This window comes from Narcine bancroftii, chromosome 4, assembly GCF_036971445.1.
Source record: "Narcine bancroftii isolate sNarBan1 chromosome 4, sNarBan1.hap1, whole genome shotgun sequence".
Taxonomy (NCBI): domain Eukaryota; kingdom Metazoa; phylum Chordata; class Chondrichthyes; order Torpediniformes; family Narcinidae; genus Narcine; species Narcine bancroftii.
This window is the reverse complement of record NC_091472.1, coordinates 74264543-74291289: the sequence shown is the minus strand read 5'-3', so window position 1 is coordinate 74291289 and position 26747 is coordinate 74264543. Positions and strand designations below refer to the sequence as shown.

Here is a 26747-nt window from a genome sequence, read left to right as displayed (position 1 = left end):
AAACTTGTTACTGAGATGTTGTTGAAGTACAAATAGCTCTGAAGAAAACAAGAAGTCCACAGAGGCTGGAAAACTGGAACAATATATAAAGTTCTGGAGGAATTCAGCAGGCCAGGCAGCATCCACAGCAAAATAGTTAATGTTTTGGTCTGCAACACTTCACCAGGAATATCAATTGGACAGTGAAATGATTGGGGGGGCGCAAAGCACAGGTTGACAAGTGATGGTGATTGAAGATGCGAAAGAAAAGAACCAAGGTGATAGGGGCAGAGGGTTGAAAGATGCACTGATCGGAGGGAGGGAGGAAATGGGGCTGGAGGAAGAAAGATGTGGTGGATGAGCAGGTGAGGTGGTTAGGGGAGGGGAAAAGAGTCCAGAGAGATAAAAATTGGAATAATAGGAAGTGAAAAATTACTGAAAATGGGAGAAGTCGATACTGAGACCCTCAAAGTGCTATGCCTCCAATGTAGACGTAGCCCATGGGCAGACATGAAAATGAAGTGAAAGATCCTTGCTGTAGCAGCGGACAGAGCAAAGCAATCCCCAATCTCAGTCCAGTCGAGGAGGTCGCCCTGGGAACTGATGAAATCTGAGATTACACCAAAAACGACTGAAGACCCCGCTTTTGCTCATTTCTCTTTCCGGCAGAAAATTTGAGATATCGGGAGGAGGATATGCACAAATCGGTTTCGATGACAGAACATAATCCACGCTCTCCACACCATCATTGGGTCGATTTGATGCTATTAATCACAGTACAAATCAACTATTGAAATATTCGGAGCGGCTCCACATCTTAAAACAAAATTCAGGCGGTGTAAAACGGAAAGTATGAATTTCACTTACTCGAACGCAAAAAAGAATCCACTGGTGACCACGATCAAGACCAGGGTGAGATAGAAAACTCCCGTTTGACTGGCCATCATGATTCTGCCATCGCAGTAAAATTTGTTTCTTCCTGTGAAAACTTCCCATTTCCTCCGCGGAATTGTATTCTTTTTCGGAGACTCCATAGGAGACGAGTTTTGAGTGGCAATTTGACTGTATTCGCACTGTTTCATCGGGGACGGCATCAATGCGCGGAGCGTCCGGTCTCCACTCACTTCCGAACGAAGGGATTGAAAAACCACCCTGACATCTCAACCTCGTGTGAACGGGACGCGCTTCCTTCCACCTTGTGTCGAGAAATTCATGCTTTTAATCACCCAGCAATGACGACACGATGGGATTTGCTCATCTTGGGTCCCTGTTGACGGTAACAACGTTTGCTCCGGGCAGAGGAGGATTGAAAGCAGCCACGTTTCCTTCTCCTGACAGTCCGACAAGGGTCACGCGAAACTCCCTCTTGCAGTGAGGGTCGCACCCGAGCCAAGTCTCATTTCAAGCATGATTTTTCCCTTCTCCAAAGATCATTTCAGGGCAACCGCTAAAAAAAAGGAAAACCACGCGGACGTCAGGACAACGGTTGAGAGATACAATTCCCTTCTGAATGTCCTCCGAGAGTGGTCCTATTGCACAAATAGTAACTCCAGGCTACCTTTAAAAAATAAAGGTCATTAGGAGGAAACCCTCGTAACCCGAATCCCCAAGGATGTCACCACCTTCCTCGACGTTCACCAATAATTCAGACCGTCCATCCATGCGGCCAGAGCCTCACTCACTGGCGCCCCTTTCAACTTGACGTGAATTAAACCCAGTTGTGACTTCCATCCAAAATAAAATATCGGGCAATGATCACCCGGGTTTCTCCTCCCCGAGCATGAAAGATGGCTCCTGCAGCCCAGCGCCGTGGCCTGGGAGCGCACAGACGGGGAGCAGGCAGCGGCGCCCAGCCGTCACCGCGCCCCACACCTCGACCCCGGGATCTTCTCGAGCTCGATCCGAAGGCGGCCAACCTCCAAATAACGTCTCAGCTCGAGGTCTCAGCCAGGTGAGCAATCGGAACAAAGGGCACCAGCGCTGTCGACACCTCTGGAGGAAAGGAGCGATTCAAAAAAAGTGGGGGGGGGGGACGGGGGACGACGCCTCCTCGCCGCGACTTGGCTCCGGTCGTTGGACACGGCCACCGTGAGGAGGCAAGCCTGTGATGTCTCCTCAATACAACAGAGACGAGGGGCCACACAAGGCGGGCGCAAACTGCATTCTGGGAGCTGTAGTCTCCATCCAAAGACGATCGCCGGGCTGAGGGGCGGGAGAAACTAGCTATACCACAATGCAATGCGCGGACACCACCCCCCAGGTTGAGACGTCAGACTTATTCTGCTTGCGTCCGTTTTTATGTGCGGTGGTGGAGGGTGGCCCGGATTTCGATCGAACGTCGGGGCGGCTCTGCCTACGCACCTGTCAATCACCGAGGCCTCCCGTCAGTTGATCTGCAGCGCAGAATGGGCAATGGCGCAAGTGCTCTGGACTGAGGTGCCTCTGTGGCCTGGAAATGGTGAGATTCCTTTCATGGAATTTATCACAAACTGAACGCGAAAATAGTTAAGGTTTGTTTTGTTCGGCTCAGAGAAACGAGATGAAAACGGAGCGTGTTCCCAGAGAAGCCGAACTCCAGGCCCACAGCGAGTCACACAGGTCCAGGACTGAAAGTAAAGGACAAATAATTAAAGGTAAATGTAGTTTATTATTTCAGTAATAAACGTCGAGTTCGGCATTGATCGCTGCTAACATCAAAACGTTTATTTCAACTTGTGCAATTAGGCTGTCTTAAACGATGAGATTGAAGAGGCAAAGTTCCCGTGTGGTCTCCACAAGAAAGTCTTCAATTTGCTGAGTTCCTATTTTTTAAATTTGTTTTGGTCTTTGGTTTTTCACCTGTTCTGGTCAGCAGGATTATGAAAATTCGTTATTATTTACCTGCAATCAATTGACAAATTTATTTTGAATATTAACCCTCCTCCAATTGACTATTTTGTCAATCACAAAAATCTGCGGTTGAAGTAAAAACACAAATTGCTTGAGAAGCATTTATGTAGCACTCCTAGTAGCCACACCTACTGGCAGGTCTTAAAGGACTGCTCCAAGCCAGACCAGGTCATTCTGGACTGGTCGACCTACTTGTGATATGCTCCAGTCTTTTAGTTAATAAAAGCCTTGGTTTGGATCAACAAGTCTTTGGTTCTTTTGACGCGCTCTACGCAGTTAAAATTGGATGAAGTAAGTTCAAGACTGTGCATGTTCAATAGTCCATTTGGCAGATACAGATTCCTAAGATTACCATTCGGAATAGCCTCAGCTCCTGAAGTGTATCACAAAACTATCCATATGGTCTATGAGCGCCCGGACGAAGTTGATACCTCAGTGGATGACATCATAGTATGGGGGAACCATGAGAATGGAACATGATGAGACACTAAGGAAAGAGCTGGAAGCAACAAGGAAAGCAAACCTGAAGCTGAATAGAGAGAAATGCCAGCTCAGGGTGACAGAACTAACATTTGTTGGAGATATTATTGGCAGTGAAGGCATCAGACCAGATCCCAGAAAGGTGTCCACCATTGGGAGCATGCCATGGCAACAATGCAAAAAGGATGTACAGAGGTTTAATGGAATGGTCAACTTTATGGGTAAATTCATATCCAAGCTCTCAGAAACGATGGCTTCATTGAGAAGACTAACAGAAAAGAACATTGAATGGGAGTGGAATCACGAGCATGAAAAGTCACGGAGGGAACTAAAGAAACTGCTCACAGAGGAACCAGTTCTGAGGTTTTATAACCCAGCGAGACCCATCAAGATATCATCAGATGCATCACATGGTGGGCTCAGTGGAGTTCTTCTGCAAAAGTATGACTGAGGGTAATCATCACACTCGATGACAGGCATGGAGATGCAATACGCTCAAATTGAAAAGTAGCTACTCACCATCACATACACCTGTGAAAGATTTCATCAGTTTGTGTCAGGACAAGCAATCAGTGTAGAGACTGACCATAAGCCCTTGATTGCATTGTTCCAAAAGACATTAAATGAATGACCACTGAGAATACAAAGAATGATGATAGACTGCAACGCTATACACTGAATGTAGCATACACTGGGTAAGCTAATATACACAGCAGACACATTGTCTAGAGCTAATGACACGCGAGAGCCCGCAAACAACAAAATGGATGAAGACGTGAATGCCTTTATGGACATGATCACAAATGCACTGCCCATATCAGATGCAAAAATGGAGCTCATAAAGTCAGTGACAAACAAAGATGAAACAGTGAGACAATTAAAAAAAATCTTCAATGGATAGCCCAACATGAAGCAGGACTGCTCACCTGACATTTCAGAGTACTGGAACTGCAGGGCAGTGGTTGAAGATATCTACAAAGGAAGCAAAATGTTAATCCCAAAGAGTATGTGAAAAGAGATGCTAAAAAGGATCCATGGAGGGCATCATGGAATCGAAAAATGTAAGAAAAGAGCATGAGAGGTGATGTACTGGCCAAGAATCAACAATGATATAACAAATGAAGTGTCAAACTGTACAACATGCCAGAAATATCAAGCAAGCAATCCTGCAGAACCACTAAAGCCACACCCAGCACCATACAGATCTTACCAGAAGGTAGGCACTGACCTATTCGAATGTCGAGGGAAGGACTATCGTTGTCACAGACTATTACTCCCTGTATCCAGAGGTGTATAAATTGAACACCACCACTGCAGAGGCTGTAATAAGGTATGTTATTAACAGACATGGCATGGCAAGCAAAGTCTTCACAGACAATGGACCCTAGTTTTGCAATTAAAGTTCTGACAGTTTGCCAAAGAGTGGGACTTTGTACACACCACGTCAAGTCCTCATTTTTCACAGTCCGATGGTCTAGTGGAAAAATCAGTACAGACAATGAAAAGACTGATGAACAAGGCAAAAGACAGTGGAACAACCTTCTACCAGAGCATGCTAGTATACTGCACAACGCTTCTCGATTTTGGTATGTCACCAGCACAATTCCTTATGGGACGTAGGCTAAGTTGAAAACTACCAATTCAGGAGAACTTCCTAAAAACAAAATGGGAGAGAAAGTGAGGAAGTTCAAAAAACAACAGAAAGAAAGCAAAAGAATTACTTTGACAGAGGAACAAAAAACCTACCAGAATTCTACAGTGGTGACCAAGTAAGACTAAAAGACAAAACAAACTTAAAGGCTCAGAATGGAACTATCCTTCGTGAAGTCCAACCAAGATCATACACCATTCGGACAGATGAAGATGGTGTTCTGCGAAAGAGATCATTGAGATCTTCAAATGGGACCAGCCACAGTAGATGGAAAGATGGATACTATTGAACAACCTGAATGCACATCTGAGAAGACACCATCTGAGGCAACAACTCTGATTTAAGGACAATCAGTCAGGAGATCGTCAAGACACGTGAATCCTCCTAAGAGACTCATTGAGCAAATTTGAAGACTCCTGTTATAGAATTAAGTAGTGCTATCTTATTCGCTCTTCAAGTTTTAGTTTATGCAAATGTGAACACACCAAACAAGTTGAAAAAATGTTAACAATGTTGATAATAATGAAAATGTAAGTTCCTGATGTTAAAGTTAAAATTGCAGAGTTATACAAAGAAAACATGTTAGTTAAAAGTAAGTTACGTTTGTTTTAAGAAAGGGAGATGTAATGATAGTGATCATGGTTGCAAAGCAACTAGCAATGCCTTACTGTTTGATTAGACTGGCTGCCAGCAGGGGGCTGACACACAGTATGCAAGAGTTGTTATGGAGATTTGCAGCCTCATGGTATGTCTCATGGTGCTGTTTATATCAACTTTAAAGAACCTTTTCCTTCATCCATGTGTTGTCTAAGAACTCACAAATACAAGATGAAACAGGACTCAATTTAACTCTGCTTATGTTCTGTTGGAAATTTCACTGAAAAGAATGTACAAAATAGAGGACTTTTGACTCCCTTTCCCTATTGCAGTACTTTGCTTTCTTTCTTGGCCTGTTATTCTGCTTATACAAGGATAATTGAGGTTCCCCATTATCACTGTTTACAAGTACTTGTATCAATTTATCTGTGGGTTTGTTCATTTATTATTCTCACATTTTCAGTGCAAATGTAAAACTTTCTTTATTTTTGAAATACCCCTCCATAAATCTTCGTCCGCGAAGCCAAGCCAAAGAAGAAGAAGTTCTATAATTATCAGTTTGGCCATTTTTCTTTAATTTTTACTCTGAACAACTCAGTAAGAATTTTCTGATACACGCACAAAATCGTAGAGGAACTCAACAGGTTAGATTGAATCAATGGAATGCAATAGATGATGTTTAATTGACAATCTATTGTGTGACCTGCTGAATGTCTTAATTTCATAAGTTGCTCCAGTTTCCCAGCATCTGCAGCCTCTCTTGTTTAGATGCCACTCTTCCCTTGTTTGAGCTAACTCTCCATTATTTTGTCCATCTGAGTGCATGGGGCACCTGATCCCAACTCAACATCCTTACTTGCTGTGATCTGTTAATTTTTAAAAATTTTAAAGATACAGCATGGTAACAGGCCCCAAGCCTGCACTTCCTAAATGCACCCATGTGACCAATTAACCTTCAAACCTGTATGTCTTCAGAATGTGGGAGGAAACCAGAGCATCCGAGGATACCCATGCAGACTTGAGGAGGACATACAAATTCCTTAAAGACAGCACTAGATTCTAGCCAGAATTGTTGGTGTTGTAATAGCATTGTGCTAACCACTGCACTAACTGCCGCCATTAATACAAAGGCAAATTTTCTTCTGCTGCATAGTTCTCGTATCTCGTTTATCTCCTCTCCTGTGTCCTTAATTTTTCTTTTCCATATGGTCCGTTGTGTGTCCCTTGGTGTTCCCTCGACTGCTTTGTTCTTGTGCAAAATTAATTTAATCTACCTCCCTTAACTTTGCCTCCATCACACTAGTTATTGTGCTATGGTGCACCTAGTTATTGGTTTCTGTGTATACTATGCATCTTGTACAATACACTTGTGCTACAAGTAGAATCAATGCACAGGCATCTGAAACCTTCCATTTCTGCACCCCTTCTTCACCGAAAGATAATTTGTCTCATCTTCCTGTTCCTGCATTCTGCCATATGTGCTACTGGAACAAAAAGAGATGGCCATCTTATGACTTTGTATTAAACTTTCTCCTGGCTCCCTGAAAGTTGTTGTCAGATCTTAACCCTGTTCCTACTCAAATCATTGATTTCAAAGTGGATTGTAACTTTTGGCTGACTAAATTGCTTCAAAATGTTCTTCACTGGGGGGAGTCACGTGATGGAGTAGTGGCCGGACGGTGAACTCCAGCCCTCTCCAGAAAAGTCAGAAAAAACAAAGGAAAACACAAAGGCACAAAAATAAAAATTAAAGAAAAGTGAGTATAAAGGTGGAAAGAAGCTGGCGACGAAAAAAGAAAACTCGAAATCAACGGTAAGAAGAGAGGAAGAGAAGACAACGGAAGAAGAAGGAGAAGGCCTTACCTGTTCGAAGAGGCCCGCGGTGGAGAGAGACACCCGCTCCCTCAGGTCGGTAGAAAGTGGGCTACAAAAATGGCTCGCTGAGCCGAGTAAAAGTGCACAACCGCGCATGCAAAAAAAACACACCGATGGGAGGGGTGACCAGCTGGGGAGTCGATCTCCACAGCCGGCAATGACAGCTGCAGAGCACCTGCAGCAAGAGGAGAACATAGAAGACAACGAAAACAAGAAAGAAGAGAAGAAAAGGGCAACAAAGAAACAACAGATGGGCAACCCAGAGGAAGAAGAAGAGGAAGAGTACAGTGAAATAGAAGAAGAAGGGAAAGGCAAGATAAAGGATATACTTTCTCTTATTAAAGAATACATGGAGTCATTTAAAGAATGGCAAGCGCAAGAATTTAATGATTTAAGAAGAAGAATAAACAATACAGAAGAGAAAATGAATAAAATAGATATGACCTTAACAGAAATGGGAAAGAGATTGGACAAGATGGAAGAGCAGGAAACAGCAGTAGAAATGGAGGTAGAGGACTTAAAAAAGAAATTAGAGGAATCTAATAAAAAAGTTATAGAGACACAAGAACTGTTAGCTCAGAAAATAGATATAATGGAAAATGTTCTTCACTGATTTTGCCATCAAAGTCAAAATTCAAATTTATTGTCAGGGTACAAACATGACATCACATATAACTCTGCGTTTCTTTTTCCTGCCAACAAGGCAGAATAACCACTTATTGGTGGTGCAAAACACTGTATTCAAGAAGATCTGTACACATGTAAACAAATGACTGTGCAATACAGAGAATAAAATCAATAAAGTACAAAAGGAAAACTCCTAAAATGAGTCTCTAAGTTTGTTGACGATTCTGATGGTGGAGGGGTAGCAGCTATTCCTGATCCTGGTAGTGCAAGTCTTGTGGCAGCAGCGAGAACAGAGCATGTGCTGGGTCATGTAAATCTTTGATGAGTGCTGCTGCTCTCCGACAGCAGCGTTCCCCGTAGATGTACTCAATGGTGGGGAGAGTTTTGCCTATGATGTCCTGGGCTGGGTCCACTACCTTTTGCAGGAGTTTTCTGCTCATGGGTATTGGTGACTCCATATCAGTCCGTGATGTAGCTGGTCAGCACACTTTCCATCACACATCTGCAGAAATTTACTTGGGTTTCTAGTTTCATGCCAAACCTCCGCAAACTCCTGAGAAAGTAGAGGTACTGACTTTCTTTCTTCACGATACCATTACCGTGTTGGGTCCAGGATAGATTCTCCAAGATAGTGACTCCCAAGAATTTAAATTTGCTCACCCTCTGCACTTCTGATTTCTCCCAATGATCACTGGATTGTACACCTCTGTCAACAATCAGCTCCTTGGTTTTAGTGATGTTGAGTGTGAGGTTGTTGTTGGTGCACCATTCAGGCAAGTTTTCAATCTCCCGACTGTATGCCGACTCGTCACCCCTTCTTGTTCAGCTCACTACTGTGGTATTGTCAGTGAATTTGTAGATGGTGTTGTTGTTATACCAAGCCACATAGTCATTGGTGTATAAAGAGTAGAACAGGGGGCTAAGAGCCCAGCCCTATGGTGCTCCAGTACTGATGGAGATTGTGGAGATGTTCTTATTAATTTTATTCCCAGAGGGTGGTGAATCTATAGAATTCACTGCCCAATGTAGCACTGGGGGCTATCCCAGTGAATATATTTAAGGTAAGGTTGGATAGATTTTTACAAAGTAGGGGAATTAAGAGATATGGGGAAAAAGCAGGTAGGTGGAGATAAGCCTATCATCAGATCAGCTGTGATCTAATTGAATGGCAGAGCAGGTTTGATGGCCTACTGTTGCTACTGTTTTGTATTTCTTGTGTTCTTAATCCTCACTGATTGTGCTGTGGAGGTAAAATAAATCCAGGATCCAATTACACAGTGGGGTGTTGAGTTGCTGATCTATTTTGAGGGGATGATACCTCACAGCTACCAAATAGTGTGAAATTGGTTGTTGTATTATCTTTTATTCACTTGCATTAAATACTTCAGGATAACTGGATTTCAATAATTTTTGCTGTGCTCATTCAGGAATTAATTTCCCCAATGGTGCAGCTGTATTCTTCTCTATATTGGCTTCCAAGTAGCAACTTCGATCCAGTAAATAGTCGCTTGAAGGCTAGGTGATACACTTGTTCGTGATGCGTTTCAATTATTTCCAGTACAAATCCAGATGTTAAACATTTATAAGGATGTTATTTATAGACATTTCAATGTTAAAGAAGATCATTTCAAGGATCTTTAAATTCAAGGATCCTTTAAATTAAAGGATTTAAATACATCTGGACTTGTATTTGGAATAATTGAAATATGTCACAAAGTGTCTCACTTAGCCTTATTTTAATCAACAAAAACTTGGAATAGTAAATTGAAGGATAGAAGATAGAAAAGAATCTTTCTGTGTTTTGGATTGACAGTGAAAATAATATGGTGGCCTTCTTGGAAATGCCTAGAGTTAGGGTTACTTTGTAATCCACACCCATCTTCCAACGGCCAGAGAGGGATTCAAATCTTCTACTCTTATAGTAAAGTGTCTTATAATTGCTTTGGTGAAGCCATTTCTTGAAAATCAGCAATATTATTGACAGATGTTGTGGTGAAAATTTAATAGCCAATAGCAGCATATTACAGCCATCTGAAGCAGTAGGCTTCTGTCTCTAGACTCCTTCTGTGTATTTTTGGCAAGTTTAAACACAGTTTGGATTTTGCTGCCCCTAGTCCATTGGGGACTGTTGATTTGGTGTGTGTTGTGCGTGCTCGACGGTTGAACAAGACAAGTAAAAATGGCCGCAGTTGCAAGTGACTTTGCTGTTAAGAGGCAATGTATTAAAAACATGAACTAAACCAAAGGAAACTAGATACAAGTGGAAATAAAACTGTTCTCATTGCAAGACTGAATCTGGCAAGGAAAGAAGCCAAGGCTTCGGGTGATCGGAATGAAGACACTGCAAAATCATTGCAGAAGAAAATGACTAAATTTGAAGTCAGCAACGTGGAAATGGATAAAGAAAGCCAAGAAGCTGAAGATGCAACAGATGTACAATTCGAATCGGAGAAAGAGGTAAGTAAGAAGACAACATATGACCTACAGGATGAAATAAAATCAAGTGACAATGCATCAAATGTTGAAAGCAAAAGTTCTTCTGGTTCAAGCTCCAGAGTTTCCAGGACAACGTCGGCACATGTAAAAGTAAGAGCTGAAAAGTCCACTCTTGAAGCAGAATGAGAATGGCTTAAGGATAAATATGCCTTTTAAGAACTAGAGGAAGGGCAGGTATGAAGAGAGAAGGAGCAGCTAAGGAAGAAAGAGGAGCAGCTAGGAAATAGCTTAGGGGCAAAAATAGCAACTGGAAATGAGAAAAAGAAAAGCTGTTACTGATTCCTGTTTGAAAGTATTAGAAGTTTCAGAGATATCTGGTACTTGAAGTAGATTATCAATAGTGCATGATGGTATGGAGTCATACTTTAAGATGAGAGTCACAGGAAATTAAACCAATTATTAAGACAGATACCTTAGTACCATGGGTACAAGACATGCACATACAAGGACAAATCCTTCCAGAGCATGGTGAAGCCAAGCCACATTGTACCAGTGGTAACATCCACTGGCAGAGCTGCGGCTTCCTTGGCATTCGAGTCAAGCACCAGAAGTATGGGGGGACCGATACGTGAGATTTTCAGATACATTACCTGGTACAAGAGGCAGAGAAAGAGCTACGAACTATCATCCATCCATGAGAAGAAACAGTGAAATTGCTGCATTTTTGATCCAACTACAGTCTCTCTCTTTGCCCAAGAAGGAGATTCAAGCTTTTGATGGAGATCCACTTCAGTACCAAATTTTAGACAAAATATTGAAAACCAGGGCCAAGACCCTGAAGATTGTTTTTATTATTTGGAAAAGTACATCAAAGGACAACCATAGGAACTTGTAAAGAGTTATCAATGTATGTCCTCAGAAAAAGGATTTGACAGAGTCAAGTTTTTACTAGAGCAGCATTTTGGCAACAAGCATTGAATTGTTTTAACTTACAAGGATAAAGCTTGTAAACGGTAATCATTACAACTGAATGATGTAAAGGCTCTATAAGCATATACTCTCTTTTTAAGAGGATGTTGTAATCCCATGGAAGATAACGACAATATTCGTGAGCTTGAAGTAAATCAGCTTGACAAATTACCCTACCGGTGGGAAAGATGGAGAAGAATGGCTTGTGATTTCCAGGAAATTTTCGATCAAAGAGCTACCTTAAAGCATTTAATGGATTTCCTTGAACGACAGGTATACATTGAAACAGATCCGATATACGGAAATACCAGAGACGCTTCAAGGTGGTCCAACTCAGTCTAGACCAAAATTGAAAAGGAGTACTTCTGCTACTACTGTCAATTATAAATAAAGAAAGAAATTAACTAACTAAAAGGAGAGTTTGCTTACAGAGAAAAGTTGTTTGTTCTGTAAAGGAGGACATGCTTTGGAAATGTGTTTACGATTGCAAAAGAAAGAACATAAAGAGAAGATCGCTTTTTTTAAAGGAAAATGGAGTATGTTTTAGCTGTCTGTAAAGGGCATATCAGTGAAAACTGCAAAAAGTGACTTAGTTGGAACATAAGCAATTTTAAGCATCCTAGAATACTGCATATTCATCAAAGGAACAAGGAATTGGAAAAGGAGCAAACAGAAACAAAGGAAACATCAGAAAATAGTGTTATAGCCTCAGTTCAGACAAGTGGTCTTGGAATGCGGCTGGAGTGGATAACTGCAAATTCTCAATAGTGCCTGTACAAGTCAAGAACAAGAATGGGAATGCAATAATACATACTTATGCATTTTTTGACCCAGGCAGCACTGCATCTTTTTGCACGGTGGAACTGATGAACAAACTTAATTTTCAGGGAAGAAAGTCGAGGATTATGTTGAAAACCATGAGACAAGAAAAGGTCATTGAATCCACCATTGTTTCAGGATTAGAAGTTGCTGGACTGTGTAGCAAAGATTTTTGTGATCTTCCAATTTTATACGCTCAAAGACTATACCTGTGTATGGAGGAAACACACTACATGATAATGATATCCATCAGTTTTCTTATCTGTGGAACGTTTATCTATTTGAAGTTAAATTCTGAGGTTGAGATGCTGATTGGTTCAAATGTTCCAAAGGCTGTGGAACCACTAGATATAATACGGAGTATGGTAGATGGACCTTGTGCTGTTTAAAACTATGTTTGGGTGGACAATTAATGGACCTTCAGGAGGAAATAATAATATTGCTCAGGAACAGTTAGAGACAAGTGTCAACAGGATTTTGATTGTGAAATTTAAAACATAGTTTTAAACAGCACAAGGTCCATCTACCATACTCCGTATTACATCTGTGAAAATAAATCAAAGGCATGTAAAACAACATTGAAGAAATTATTTTCATCAGAAATGGATGAAAATTAAGTATTAGAAACTGTTGCAAATACTGCAGGTGATTATTCCTGTATAATTGAATCAGAGGCAGGACTAAACAAATTGGAAAGTAACTTTTGTAGCTCAGGTTACAGCAGACAAAGTCAATGAAGAAATATCGCAACATACTGCAAAACTGGAGAATGCAGAAAATGATGCTGATGGAATAAAGGAACATATGACTGACAAATTGGTGCAACTGCATTCAGAGAACAAAATGTTGAAAAGGGACTTGGAAATATTGGATAATCACAAAAACAGTGATCCTAAAGATTTTAATTTTGTACTTGGAAACAAAACTGGATTTCAAAAGGATGAGAATGAATCCAATGATTCTTTAGTTTTGAAAGTGACTAAGGGAAAGGTCCAGAGGGAGGTTGACAAGAATAAAAATTTAATTATAAATAAAATTCGCAAAGTCAGCAAACAGAAGAAAATAACTGCTGAAGAAATGAATACAGTTATTGAGGAAAGAGATTCAGCATTATCAAAATGTAAAAGGTTGGAGGAAGAGATTCATCTTTTGAAAGAGAACAAGTCATTGGTTAATAACATAAAACAGCTGACTTCAGAAAACAAACAAGAATGTAACTTGACGGATCAGTTACTAACAGTACAGGAAGAAAGAGATGTTACATTTCAGCAGTGAGAAGTAAAATGAAAGCAGAAATACCAATGTATCATATGATATTTTCACTTCAGATCAAGTAATTAATTTATTGGAGGATAATGAGAGGATTACTTTCTTAATGAATTTGATAAAAGGCTTCAAAATAAATAATCCTAAACTGAGACTGAATTGAAAGTTGCAAAATTGGATTTGGAATTGCAAGAGAAGGCAATAGAAACCCCCAAAATGGTTGAAAAGGTTGCATTTCTAGTTAAATAGATTTGTGTGAGCCAGAAAGTCTTTACAAATGTTGTGCTTGTTCATGGTTTTAAACAAATAATGTCGTTTGAATCTTATTTATAGCCAACTGCAAATAAGAAAAAGATGAGCAAGCCTATTGCAGGGAAGTTTAAAGAGACTCATTTATTAAAATCGATAGAATCAAATAAATTTTCAAAATCTAGTGCTAAGAGTTCAAATTCCTATGAGAAGTAGAATGTCAAAGAAAGGAAGAAAGCCAAAAGACATGCTGAAGAAATACCTCATATTAAACTTAAGCAGAAAGCTGTGTCAATTTTGTCTGAGGAAGATTTTGAGGTTTACTGATCGTGGTTGTAACTCAAAGATTCTGGAGACAAAGGAACTATGTTAAGTACAAACTGACTTTATTTTGTTGTTTGCATACTACACAGGTTACAGACTTTATTGATCCAGAGTGGTGGTAAAGATCACTCTTGTTCAAGGCTATGTCCTGGTAACCATTGGCCTTATGAAGAAAGAAGATCTGTATATTGTTTCTGAATTTTATATGTTTATTGTGGGGCAGCCCCTCGCCACCCCCTCGGGGTGCCTCACAAATTGAAGGAGAAACATGCCGATCCAGCTGGCTGCACGAGACCCGCAGCACTGCCCTCCAATGGGCTACAACTAAAGAAGCCTAACTGGCCTATCAAAGAAAGCGGATTGCAAATGCACCAATCAGTGTTGAGGAGGCTTTGACCACGCCCATCACCTTAAGAATAAAAGCAGGGCTGTGAGTCCAATAAAGCTGTGTTAACTACACTCAACTGGGATTCATGTCATTCTTTCTGAGCTAACCTGCATACAGCTATAACCTCTCCTGCACTATAAGTTCCACAGAGCCATAGATTGTAGCAGCTAGTTACAATTGTATTTTTGTGTAATTATTATTTAAGACATTACTAACTTTGGCTGCTATTATAATGAGATGTAATTTGTTTACTTTGTTAGGTCAGCGTCCCATTAGTCCCTGTGGGCATCGGTTGTGGCCCGGGTTTGATTGGCTGGGCGCAGCCATCTTTATTCTTGCACACTGGTAGTGTATGGTGCGAATCGAGAGTTTGAGTATATTATAAAACATGGCAGTGACGTAAAACTAGGGCGAGTCAGATCGTCATAATTTTCATTGTCCGTCTTCATGTTACTACATTTTCACTAAGATCAATACAGATGCTATTAAACGTTTATAAGGATGTTATTTATGAACATTTCAACATTAAATAAGATCATTTCAAGTTTGTTTAAAATAAAGGATTTTTATTGGAAATCATTTAAAGTGTCTCGCTTAGCCTTCAAGTGACTATTTATCGGATCAAAGTCGTTATAATCACCTATGCTGGTGTTCAACTCTTAAAACTTGCTAATGTCACAGCTGCAGAGATTGCGTTGGTGTACAGAAGAATATATTTAACTTCAATATCACTTGTTCTTGTAATGTATACCATATCATTATTATTATTATTTTATACTGTTTGTACATTTGAATCTTCCAACTATTTCAAAACAGACATAAAAATGAAATTAAGTATTGCATGATTATTTTGTCAGGTGGCCTTTTCCTTGGTTTTGTAGCTACAGCGGGAATGCTAGCAGGTTTTGGCTCAACGCTTGCAATAGCAAAAAAGAAAAGTCCTGGATGGTTTAATAAGGTAGGTGGAGCATCGTCATTTTATTCAATACTTCACATTCCACCAATTGTAACACATATTCACGGCAGGATTAATGACTGATCTGGCAGTGACTCCACCATTGAACCTACACTCAACCTCGTTGAACAAACTTGTATGACCGCATAATAGTCAGCACGTCCACATTTGAGGGATCTTCTAATTTCTTCCTGAGACATAAACATCCTGTGTCAAATTACCTTTGTTTCTCTATCACCATTTGCAGCTTAATTACCTCCTGTACTACTCATCCAATCTTACCCTCTGACTCAGATTCCTGACTCCAGCTTCATTGTTTATCTATGCAGTCACATCAGGGTATAAATTTGTCATGTGTTACTCTGATCAAAACAGCACACCACTTTTTAATAAATGTTTCAAGGCAAAGGTCTTTCAACAGAATTGGAAAGAGTTAGAAATACAAGAGGATTTGAGCACATGCAAAGAGTTCCTAAACATGACAGTATTGGAAATCCATAATTTCAGCCTCTTCTTACCCCTGGGAAATAATGTCTCCTTAACCAGATTTTCTTTCATTGTTTTTCATCCATCCAGAAATTTTAGCTTGGAATTTTATTTTCCAATCTTTAACCATTTCCATTTCATCACTTCCTTAATGCTTCCACTTGATGGTCTTTCTTCATTGAATATACCTTGCAGACTCCAAGGCTGATGGCAGGACCACATGTGTATGCTTAACAAACCTCCATTCTTGAATGCAGGATTTCTCACCTCAAGCTGATCATGAAGGCAATCTCTGATTTTTGGGCTTCACCCCTTCATAAAATGGCATATAGTAAACCCCTCGGAATCTGACACCTATGGGGATTGGTAGATGGCAAATAAGTGTATTTGCTGGTTGCTTAAGATTGCATTTAGAAGAGTGAGCTGAAAGATGGCTGATGGAATTTAATGCAGATAAGTGTGAGGCTTTACATTTTGGTAGGGCTAATCAAAATAGGACATACATGGTGAACGGTAGGGCATTGAAAAGTGCAGAAGAACAGGGGTATCTAGGAATAATGGGTCATAGTTCCCTGAAGGTGGTGAAGAAAGCTTATGGTATGTTGGCCTTCATAAATATGCATAGGAACTGGGATGTTATGTTAAAATTGTACAAGGCATTGGTGAGGCCAAATTTGGAGTATTGTGTACAGTTTTGGTCACTAAAGTATAGGAAAGATATCAACAAATTGGAGAGAGTGCAGAGAAGATTTACTAGAATGTTCCCTGAGTTACAGGGTCTAAGTTATAGAGAAAGGTTAAATAAGTTAGGTCTTTATTCTTTGGAGCATAGAAGGTCGAGAGGGGATTTGATTGATATATTTAAAATTAATAGGGGTATAGATAGAGTTGATGTGGAGAGGCTCTTTCCTTTAAGAAAGGGGAAGATACAAATGAGAGGACACATGTTGAGAGTTAGAGGGCAAAAATTTAGAGGAAACATGAGGGGGGAATTTCTTTACTCAGAGAGTGGTGGGTAAGTAGATCAGGCTTCCAGATGAAGTGGCAGAGGCAGGGTCGATATTAGCATTTAAGGAGAAGTTGGATATGTATAGGGGCAGGAAAGAATTGGAGGGTTATGGGTTGTCTGTAGGCCAGTGGGGTAAGGTAGGAGAAAGTGTCCAGCATGAACTAGAAGGGCCAAGTTGGCCTGTTTCTATGGTTGTTGCGTGATTGACGAACTAACTGCTGGGGGCATCAATTTTAAACTTCTGTATTTTTTAAACCATTTATTTTCTGCATATTTTTCCGGTTGCTTGAATTCTAGATAATGGGAATTTTACTGTATAAAGAAATTGTCATAGATTACTGGTGAAATTGTACATATTCTGTCATATTCTGCTCCTTTTATCAGCAATATGCTGATATGTCTTCACACAAGCTGCTGACCACTGAAAGTCAGTAAAATCACTGTATAAATGGCATCCTGCTCACAATATAATTGGATCCTGGATACAAGTCACAGGAAAGACTTTTACAAATGGAAAATGCAGGTGTAAGATAGGAGTATAAAGAAAGCACTGGAAATATTGAAATATGCAGCAGGTTTGACAGGATTTGAAAAGAGTAGAATAAGTTAGTGCTTCAGATCAATGACCTTTCAACAGAGCTGAAAGTTTGTGATTTTAAGTTCAGAAAGTGTAGACCAAAACAAAAGGGCAGATGGAAGGTGATGGTAGAGCAGCAAGTAAAACCAGGTTCGAGAGGAGCAATCAACAGAAAGAAAACAACTGCCATTTGAAGTTATTAAAATAATTGTTAACTCTAGAAGGTAGTATAGTATGAAAAAGATATCAATCTGGAATGTTGCAATTTTATCTCCATAGTTACTGCCCAACCCAAGAATCTCCCAGCATTTTGTTTTTTAAAATTTTTCTAATCCAGCACTGAATATAATGAAGATTGAAATCAAGAACTTAACAATATATATTTTTAAATATCAAAAAATACTACAGAAGCTGGGCGGCACAGTTGGCATAGCAGTTAGTGCAATGCCTTTACAGCGCCAACAATTGGAACTTGGGTTCGAATCCCACGCTGTCTGTACGTTCTCCTGTGTGAGTTTTCTCCGGGTGCTCCGGTTTCCTCCCACCATTTAAAACGTATCAGAGGTGTAGTTAATTGAGTGGCATGAACTTGTGGGCAGAAATGGCCTATTTTTTATATTTTAAAAATCATAATATTATTTTAAAAAATCAATTTGATTTCAAAGCTGAAAGTCAAAAATAAAAGCAAGTGCTCTTTCAACAGATGCTATCTAACCTTTTGGCTGTTGGTAACATTTACTTTTTTCAACCTCCCACTCTGAATGCTACGTTGAAATTGAACAATTTAACCATTAAGTTCAATAAAATTGAAAAGAAAGCCTTGGATCAGTGGAGGAAACCTCGAACTAACTAACTTCAGCATTTTCTGTCTCCACTTGCATTCAGTAACCAGAGGTTGATTGGATGTGAAATATTTTGAAGGACGAATAAAAATCTTTTATGTCTGCTGTCCTTCTGTTCTAGGGGATGACTGCGACCATTGCAGTTCCCGAGAGTGGTGCTTCACTCGCCCTGAGGGCTCTGGGCTGGGGCTCCCTTTACGCCTGGTGTGGGGTGGGTTTGCTTAGCCTGACGATCTGGAAGGCTGTAGGAGCACACAGCGTAAGTATTTAATTTCTTTCCTTTTACCAGAAGCACCAATCATTGAAAATTTACTGTTTTTGCAATTTGTCAAATGCTTTTTTCTGCATATCAGGTTTTTACTTAAAATTGGAACAATTGATTTCCTCTCTTTGCCACCTCTGCCCTGATTTTAGATGACAGATCAGGAAAAGTGCTGGAGGTCTGACTAGTATTAGTTTTGATAAATTTTCCTGGCACCCATTTATTTTTTAATGCCAAAAAATGAATATTTGTTGAAAAGTGTGGCAAAGATTTAGTCGTACCAATGTGACAAATTAGTCTTCAGCCAGTGAATCTAAGAGAGAATTAGTGGCAGCAGTGGGCAACCCCTGGTTTTGCATTAAGTTGAACACAAGTAACCAGCAGCATTAGGTGCTTTCAAATCGCAGCACCTGGGACCTGGGTGTGATTACTGGGTTGTGGGTGCAGGATGCACCTTTCAAATCACAGCCAGACTACCTGATAAATCCTGATTAAATCTCCAACCCGGCGATTTAAGGGGGAATCCACTCCTGCAATAACGTGGTGAGTGACGCGTCACGTAGTCAGTTCTCCTAAATGCCCCACCCCCTGTCAGTCACTGTCCTTTTTCCTCCTCTCCCCCCCCCCCCCCCCCCACAAGCGACGTGCCACTGCTGCGAAAGGGGGGAGGGGTGGTTGCTGTCGTGATGTTCCACTCTGGTTTGCAGCAGTAACACATTACGGCTTCCCCCCCCCCCCCCCCCACACTCTCCCCGCCCCGATTGTGGCAAAAACCACTCCCCACCTCCCCATTAGCAGCAGCTCATCACAGCCCCTTAAAATGAAGGATGACTTGTTCTTATTTTGTGGACTCTCCATTTGCTAAGAGGCCACTATGTAAAGTGCTGACTCATCTGTAGGTAGGGCAGGAAGTGGCGATAGGATGGATAGGTGGTATTCCTCTCTCCAATTACCCAGAGTACCGGTGTGCTCCAAAGTTTGGCCACTAGATTCTTGATATCATACTGAAGATGGCAGCACTGCCAGAGCTGCTGTGGTGACAGTGCTGGTGCAGAGCCATGGGGAGTGATGAAGCAGAGGTGCAGCACTCCCGCAGGTCCCAGCCACCCAGTCGACTGCTGTCAGCTTCACATGGGCTTTGAATAGCCTATTGAGGGAGCCTACAGTGATTTTTATAAGGAATCTCGCGACCACAGGTCTGCGGCCAAGATGGCGGTGCCTATTAATCGGCAGTAGCCATGAGAGGCTGCAGACTGGGAAAGCAGAGAACTGGAGCAGGACAGAAAGATCACCACCCCGCACTCCCACCTCCCCCCCCCCCCCCCATCTGAGAGGGAGAAGCGAAGGAGACAACCTTCAGGGATGATGACCACAGCGGTGGACAGTGAGGGGGCTCTGCATGCAATGGGCTGCTGGTGACTCAAGGTGAGGAACCCACAGAAGCTGTGGGCTGCTGGAGACTACTGTCAGGAGACTCTTGGCGGGCTGTGGACTGCTGGGTGTTGGAACCGGGATACTAGGAGGTGCCGAGGGTGCTGAAGGGTTCCTGGCTGTGCCAGAGGTTCGGATCTAGAGCTCGGGTTGCCAATGGTTTGAACTAGACTCTGTGGGTGCAGAAGTCTGGAGGCAAACCTACAGACAGTGGGAAACTCTGGGGGGGGGGCTCACTTTTGCTTCTATCTCTCTCTGACTATAAGTCTGACTATAAGAGGCACTTAAGCAATTCCTGCCAGTGGCAAATCTGTGATGATGGGCTAGACAAGCTTCCCCAGAGTCGGTCAGAATGTTATATTTCTTCAAGGAAGCTTTGAGCATGTGAGCAAGTTTCTTTGCAATGGACCAAAAGTAACAAAGTTATTAAAATGTTGGGGATGTCGGCCTGGGAGAGATTTTGTCTCCAAATTTACACCAGAACATTAATCAAACATGCTATGATATGACTGAGATGGAGATGGAAATCCTAAATGAACTCAAATAAGGTCTGGTGTAAATGGCATTTATCTATAATTGCACCCTTACCTTGAGGAGCAATTTTGCAAGGCATCAGAGATGAAAAGAGAGCTTCTGTGACCACAGGGTCTGCTCCCAAGATGATGGCACCTATGATCGGCAGCAGATATGAGGGGTAAGACTCTGGGGAAGCAGAGGGCTGGTGCAGGGCACCATAACATTGGTAGAACAACCCCCATTTGAGAAGAAGCAGAGGAGATGACCCACGGAACGGTGACCACAGTGGTAGACCAGTGAGGGGTTCTATGGCTGAAGAACGCACAGGCGGCAGACTGTTGGGAACTCAATGTGAGGTACCCAAGTAGCCTGCTGGCTATTGCGGTAGAAGGATTCACACGAGGCTGCTGGAGACTGGCTGAAGGGGTACTAGGTATCAGAACTGGGATGCGAGAGGGCGCTGAAGGCTTCCTAATCATCTCAGCGGTTCGGAGCTGGAGCAGCTCATGATTTGGACTGGACTCTGGCTGCAGGAGTGTTGGAGGTGAATCCACTAACACTCAGTGACTCTGAGGAGACTCCCTTTTGCTGCTTTTACTCTGACTGCAAGAGGTGTGTCAGGGAATTTTTGCCATGGCAGACTAAAGCAGATACTGTGTAATACTGCACTGTTTTTATTGTATGATAATAAAGGAGTCTTGAAATGCTTCCAGGCAACTTCGGATTAGTTAAATCTGCAGTAGAACATCAATTGGAAAGATGAAGAGAATAATAATGAAGCAAATTGGATTGTACATTTCTTTCAGTAGCAATTTAATTGATCAATGGAAAACTCTGATGTGATGCCCAAAAAATTCAAGAGCAATTTGAAGTCAACTGTCCTCATTCGTGAGAGTGAGACTACATTTTCATGAGATTTAAGAGAAAAACAAACTTACTAAAAAGCACCAACATCGTGCTCCTGGCGGGAGTAGGAACCTTGGCCTACTGCCCCCAGGCAAGAGTGGTGACGGCGACCTCAGGGTCCCAGTCCCAGGTAGGAGTGGTTATGGCAGAGCCCAGCATTGGGGAGTTGTTGAGCAGTGGTGATGGCGGCTGTGGGGAGGTGCTTCCAGTATCGACTTATACGTCAAATCAACTTCAATCAGGATTTTTTAGGTGAATTTAAGGTCTCAAAAGCATATCTGGCATATAAGTCGATCTCCCCCTTTTAGAAAATTTTTAGGGTTTCACAACTCAACTTATACACTGAAATATATGATAATCATTATCTATTTTCACTTGAGGTGGATGAAAGTCATTGGTTAATTCTGATCTCTGCAATTATGTTTCAAGTCACTAAACCTATTCCTTGTAATCTTGATGATTCATTATGGTGCGGTAAGATTTGTTTCATAAAAACGTCAAAGATTAACATAGAACACAACAACACAGTACAGGCCCTCAGCCCTCGATGTTGTGCCGAACCATATATTCCTTTAAAAAAAGTATTAAACCCTTCCTATTGTTGCCCTCTATTTTTCTTTCATCCCTATGTCTAAGAGTCTCCTAAATGCCCCTAATATTTCAGCCTCCACCACCATCCCTGGCAAGGCATTCCAGGCACCCACAACCTCTGCAAAGAAAACATCCCTGATATCTCCGCTAAACTTCCCTGCCTTCACTTTATATACAAGTCCTTGGATATTTGCTATTCCTGCCCTGGGAAACAGGTGCTGGCTGTCCACCCTACCAATGCCATTCATAATATTGTAGACCTTTATCAAGTCTCCCCTCATCCTTTTACGCTCCAAAGTGAAAATTCCCGGTTATACTAACCTTGCCTCATAAGGCTTGTTTTGCAATCCAGGCAACATCCTGGTAAATCTCCTCTGCCGCCCCCCCAATAGCTTCCACATCTTTCCTATAATGAGGTTACCAGAACTGAGCACAAAACCCTATGTAGTCTTACCAGTGTGACAGATTATGTTGTGTTTGTATTGTATATAAGTATGTTTTTGGGAGATAAATTGGGGCAGGTTTTTTAGTGTAGGTCACATACAAACACTGTAAAACAGATCTTATTTAAAATACTGGAGCTCTGCTCATGCCAGACATGTGGGGCCAACAGCCTTTGCAAAAGCTTTGAAGAATGCCCAAGAGACTTCACTAATGGATTGTTATTTACAAAAAGGCAACAGATGAAAGAACCTGTTGGAGCCACATTCTGTTTGGAGTAGAACTTGCTGTTCTAGGAGGATCGTGGTTTTGCAAGCAGAAAGAATAAAACAGATTTTCTCTCTGAGAGAGAGAGAGAGACACACACACAGAGATCAGTTTTACAGTCAGCAGCAGCAACTGGAACAGGTCAAGCTGGCAAGTTTATAGAAAACCCCATTCGGAAGATGGGTTCAGCCTGGTCAAAACCCTTGTGGTTCATGCATGAGGAGAGGACTGGCTGTCTAGTGTTTCACTTGAAATAAGAGAAACAAAAAGGAACTCTGTGGTGACCTGAAAGAAAGAGGTTATCATCTGGAGGACCCTGAAGGGGAAAATTTCATCAGCAAGACATTGAAGTGGCTGATTAAAAAGGAATCAGTTGTGGGTGTCCTGGAACAACAAATCTCTCTCTGAAAACCAACAAGAACCTTCCTGAGCGGTAACCATTTACCTTTCAAGCACTAAAGTCTGGTGAACTTTATAAATATAAAATTCTATGCACAGTATAAGAATTGCCTGCAACCAGTGAACTTGGAGGAATGAGAAGTGAGATTGGACTGTGAATCAAAGAACTTTTCTGTACTTACACACACATTACATATGCGTGTGCTTAGAATTAGAAGGGGGGTTAAGTTAGGTTAGTTAAGTCAATAGTGATAAGTTAAAGTGTGATTCTGTTTTCATGTTTAAAGATAATCAAAAGCAACTTTTGTTTAAGTAACCATTTGTCTTGGTGAATATCTATTACTGCTGGGTTTTGGGGTTCTCTGGGTTTGTAACACCAGAAATTTGTAGAGTTGCAACATGACCCCTCTTATCTTGAACTCAATCACGCTATTAATGAAGCCCAGCACCCCATAGGCAATCTTAATTATCCTATCAACCTGTGCGGTGACCTTGAGGGATGTCTGGATTTGAACCCCAAAGTCTCTGTTCATCCACACTCTTAAGTAACTGACCATTAACCCTGTACTCAGCCTTCTAGTTTGACCTTTCAAAATGCATCACCTCATACTTATCCAGATTGAACGCCATCTGCCACTTTTCTGCCCAACTCTGCATCTTATCTATATCCTCTTGTAATCTTTGACAACCTTCAGCTCCATCCACAACTCTTTCAACCTTTGTGTCCTCTGCAAACTACTGACCCATCCTTCCTCCTCTTTATCCAGGCCATTTATAAAAATCCCAAAGAGCAGGGGTCCCAGAAAAGATCCTTGCGGCAGGCAGAATACTTTCCTTCCAGTACTACTCTCTGCTTTCTTCCTGCAAGACTGTTTTTTTTAAAATCCACATAGCCAAGGTTCCACTGATCCCATGCTTCCTGACTTTCTGGATGAGTCTCTCATGGGGGACATTGACAATTCGGCTCGTGAGGCATGACCTTCCCTTCACAAAACCATGCTGACTATCCTTGAGTAGACTGTACTTCTCCAACAGATTACTAATGTGTGATACCTTATCTAGAAGACCATCTTATTAATTATTCCATGCTAAGCAATGGCCTCCCATGCTGCCAAAACTGATTCCCTTCCAAATGTTGTCATGCTCTGACAACATTTGTTGTGGAATTTGCAAAGCAGCCATATTCCTATTTTTTCTGCTTTAATTGCAACAAGATAGTTAAAATTAGAGGGAAGAAAGAGTTCAGTCATGAGATTAAACAATCCTAAATGGACAAAAAACTTATAAAACAGACTCAGATCCTCACAAGCTACATAATGTGCCTTTTTCTTACTTCGGATTACCCTTTGAAAGTTTGTATTTTTTGCATTATTAAGAATATCAAAAATTTTAAATATGACATTTCCAATGAACTCATTCCTACGTAGCTCTTGATTAGCTTGATCTACTTGAGATGTAACCCAGTCTTTATCAAAATTGTTAATTGTCCTAATGTTGTGACACTGTCACTTAAGGAAGAAAATAAGTCAGTCATAGAATCTTTGATCTTTCCAATTTCACTCATTTCAAACTATACACTAGGTCGTGTATTGTTGAGCACTGGATAATGGTTACAAGTTTCCTGAGCAGAGCAGATCTGATTCTCATCCATTTAATCATTTATCGTGAGAGACTTCCTATTTGAATTGGATTTAGCAATAATGCACCATTTTTTATGAATCTGCTTGTAGTTTCTGCATTGTTCGTAATTTTATAATCATTTAAAATATAAAAAACAATTTTATACAAGATTCTGGATCACATATTAAGTATTCCTAGGCAGAGAGGGGGAAGAAGCCATTATGAAATGTAGGGAGTATCTCAGAATCTTACTGAACTGAGTATATTTCATGTATTTGCAAAAAATAAGTCTTCATTTCATGAATCAAAATAGCCTCAAGAAATACATCATCTGGATTGTATGTACTGTTATGAATAATCTAATTTTTCTCCAATTTGCAGATGACAGAATTCAGAGAAAAGATCCAAACAATATTCCCTGAAATTCCAAAAAGCACAGACACAGAGGTTGCCGAGCAATTTAGCTGGGAGAGCCTGTTCAAGTCGAAGTAATGGGATGTTGACTAAACAGAACAATACACGTGTAATCCACTTGTCTGACCCATAAAAGAATCATGTACAGAAATTGCATCTTTTATAAATTCTGCGACATAATGGTACTGACTTAAAATGCATTCATATTTAAAAACTCTGTGCAAAGAAATTGAATAAAATTCTTTAAATAATGTTTCCCACATAAAAATTTCCCATTTGTTGAGGAGGGTTATACTTCCAATGAAAACAATATCTTCACACACTCTAAAAGCCATTTCAACACAAGTGGCACAGGCGTTAACTTTTTATTGACCAGTTCACGCTTTCGAGAGGGTTACTGATTAGCAAAATGGTTCCTGTTTCCTTCTTTCTTTACACTCAGCATGCCATAACCCACACCAATGCCTCCCACTGACTGAATGGAGATTAGGTCAATGAATGAAAACTGGTGAAGGACCTTCCTCATCTAAGGTGGTGTTACAGCGAGCTGAAGTTTTACAAACGAGGAAGTCAATGCCAATGGCTCGTTAATGTGCATTACACCAAAGTGCAGGAGAAACTCAGCAGGTTACATAGCATCTATAGGAAGTAAAGGGTAACCAACGTTTTGAGCCTGAGCTCTTTGTCAAGATACTGTATGAGCAAAAGCAGGCAGGGAGGGGAGAAGAGAATAAAGCTGAAAAGTGACAGGTGGGTCTGAATGGAGAGAGATGGGAAGGGGGTGGAGAGCTAAAGAAAAGGAAACAGAGATTGCTCTGAAAGGAAAAGACTCAGAGGAGGGGCTTAATGGAAACCAGAGATCGATGTTGATGCCATCTGGTTGGAGAGTCTCCAGATGGAATATTAGATTAATGTGGCACATTAATGCCTCAGTACAAATCTACAGAGTTCCCAGGTGGCCCCATCGTGAATCATTGCAAGCAGGGTTTCACAGGGTTTGTAAATTTTGACTGTCCAGCTTGGCAGCAAGATCACCACAGGAGCCCATGCAGCTGAAGTCAGGCGCATGATCAAGGCACATCGAAAGCGTGCTGTGTGCAAGGCCCGAGCAGCATCCACTGCCATGACAGCACCCACCCACTTGTGTCCTTCAGGGCCCGGATTGGCCTCACCAGTCACCTCCGGACCCACAGCCACCAATCTTCCATTTGACTTTGAAACCATGGTCATCCTCGACTATAAAAGACGAACAACAAATTTCTATTAAATGCACATAAAATTGTAATTTCACCATCCCACAAAGTTTGCTCTTTACCTTTACTCAGAATAAATTCTACTGCATGGAAACTTTACAAATTAGATTGGAAATGGTGACAGGTCAGTCCACCTGTGTAAATGAAGCAAGGGAAGTCAATCTTTGTAATCGGTACATTGAAGTCCACATGAAATATCTTTAAAAATTTTTGTCTAACTATAAAACAA

The 26747-nt window shown here is 41.1% G+C and overlaps 2 protein-coding genes across 4 annotated transcripts in view; one reads left to right on the top strand and one right to left on the bottom strand.

Annotated features, from left to right (window-relative positions):
• Positions 1-2177, bottom strand: part of zdhhc14 (zinc finger DHHC-type palmitoyltransferase 14) — a 136482-nt gene extending 134305 nt beyond the window's left edge. For both annotated transcript variants that reach the window (XM_069931625.1, XM_069931626.1), the window contains exon 1: positions 847-2177. In XM_069931625.1, coding sequence (XP_069787726.1) covers positions 847-1073 — 227 coding nt within the window. In that variant the 5' untranslated portion in view covers positions 1074-2177. The remainder of the gene's footprint in view (positions 1-846) is intronic.
• Positions 1745-25533, top strand: tmem242 (transmembrane protein 242). Of its 2 annotated transcripts, none has more exons than XM_069931629.1 (5): positions 1745-1930; positions 2510-2612; positions 15431-15507; positions 18540-18677; positions 25233-25533. In XM_069931629.1, the coding sequence occupies exons 1-5, from the start codon at positions 1760-1762 to the stop codon at positions 25341-25343; spliced, it is 600 nt and encodes a 199-aa protein (XP_069787730.1). In that variant the 5' UTR covers positions 1745-1759; the 3' UTR covers positions 25344-25533. The 2 variants fall into 2 exon arrangements, with proteins under 2 accessions (XP_069787730.1, XP_069787729.1); XM_069931628.1 differs by having other exon boundaries at positions 15407-15507.
• The last annotated feature ends 1214 nt before the right edge of the window (positions 25534-26747 follow it).

Coding starts and splice junctions, on each gene's coding strand:
- tmem242 (XM_069931628.1), top strand. CDS start 1,760: ATGAAAGATGGCTCCTGCAGCCCAGCGCCGTGGCCTGGGAGCGCACAG. Junction 2,613..15,406: donor TAAAGGACAAATAATTAAAG/GTAAATGTAGTT, acceptor TTATTTTGTCAG/GTGGCCTTTTCCTTGGTTTT. Junction 15,508..18,539: donor GTCCTGGATGGTTTAATAAG/GTAGGTGGAGCA, acceptor CTTCTGTTCTAG/GGGATGACTGCGACCATTGC.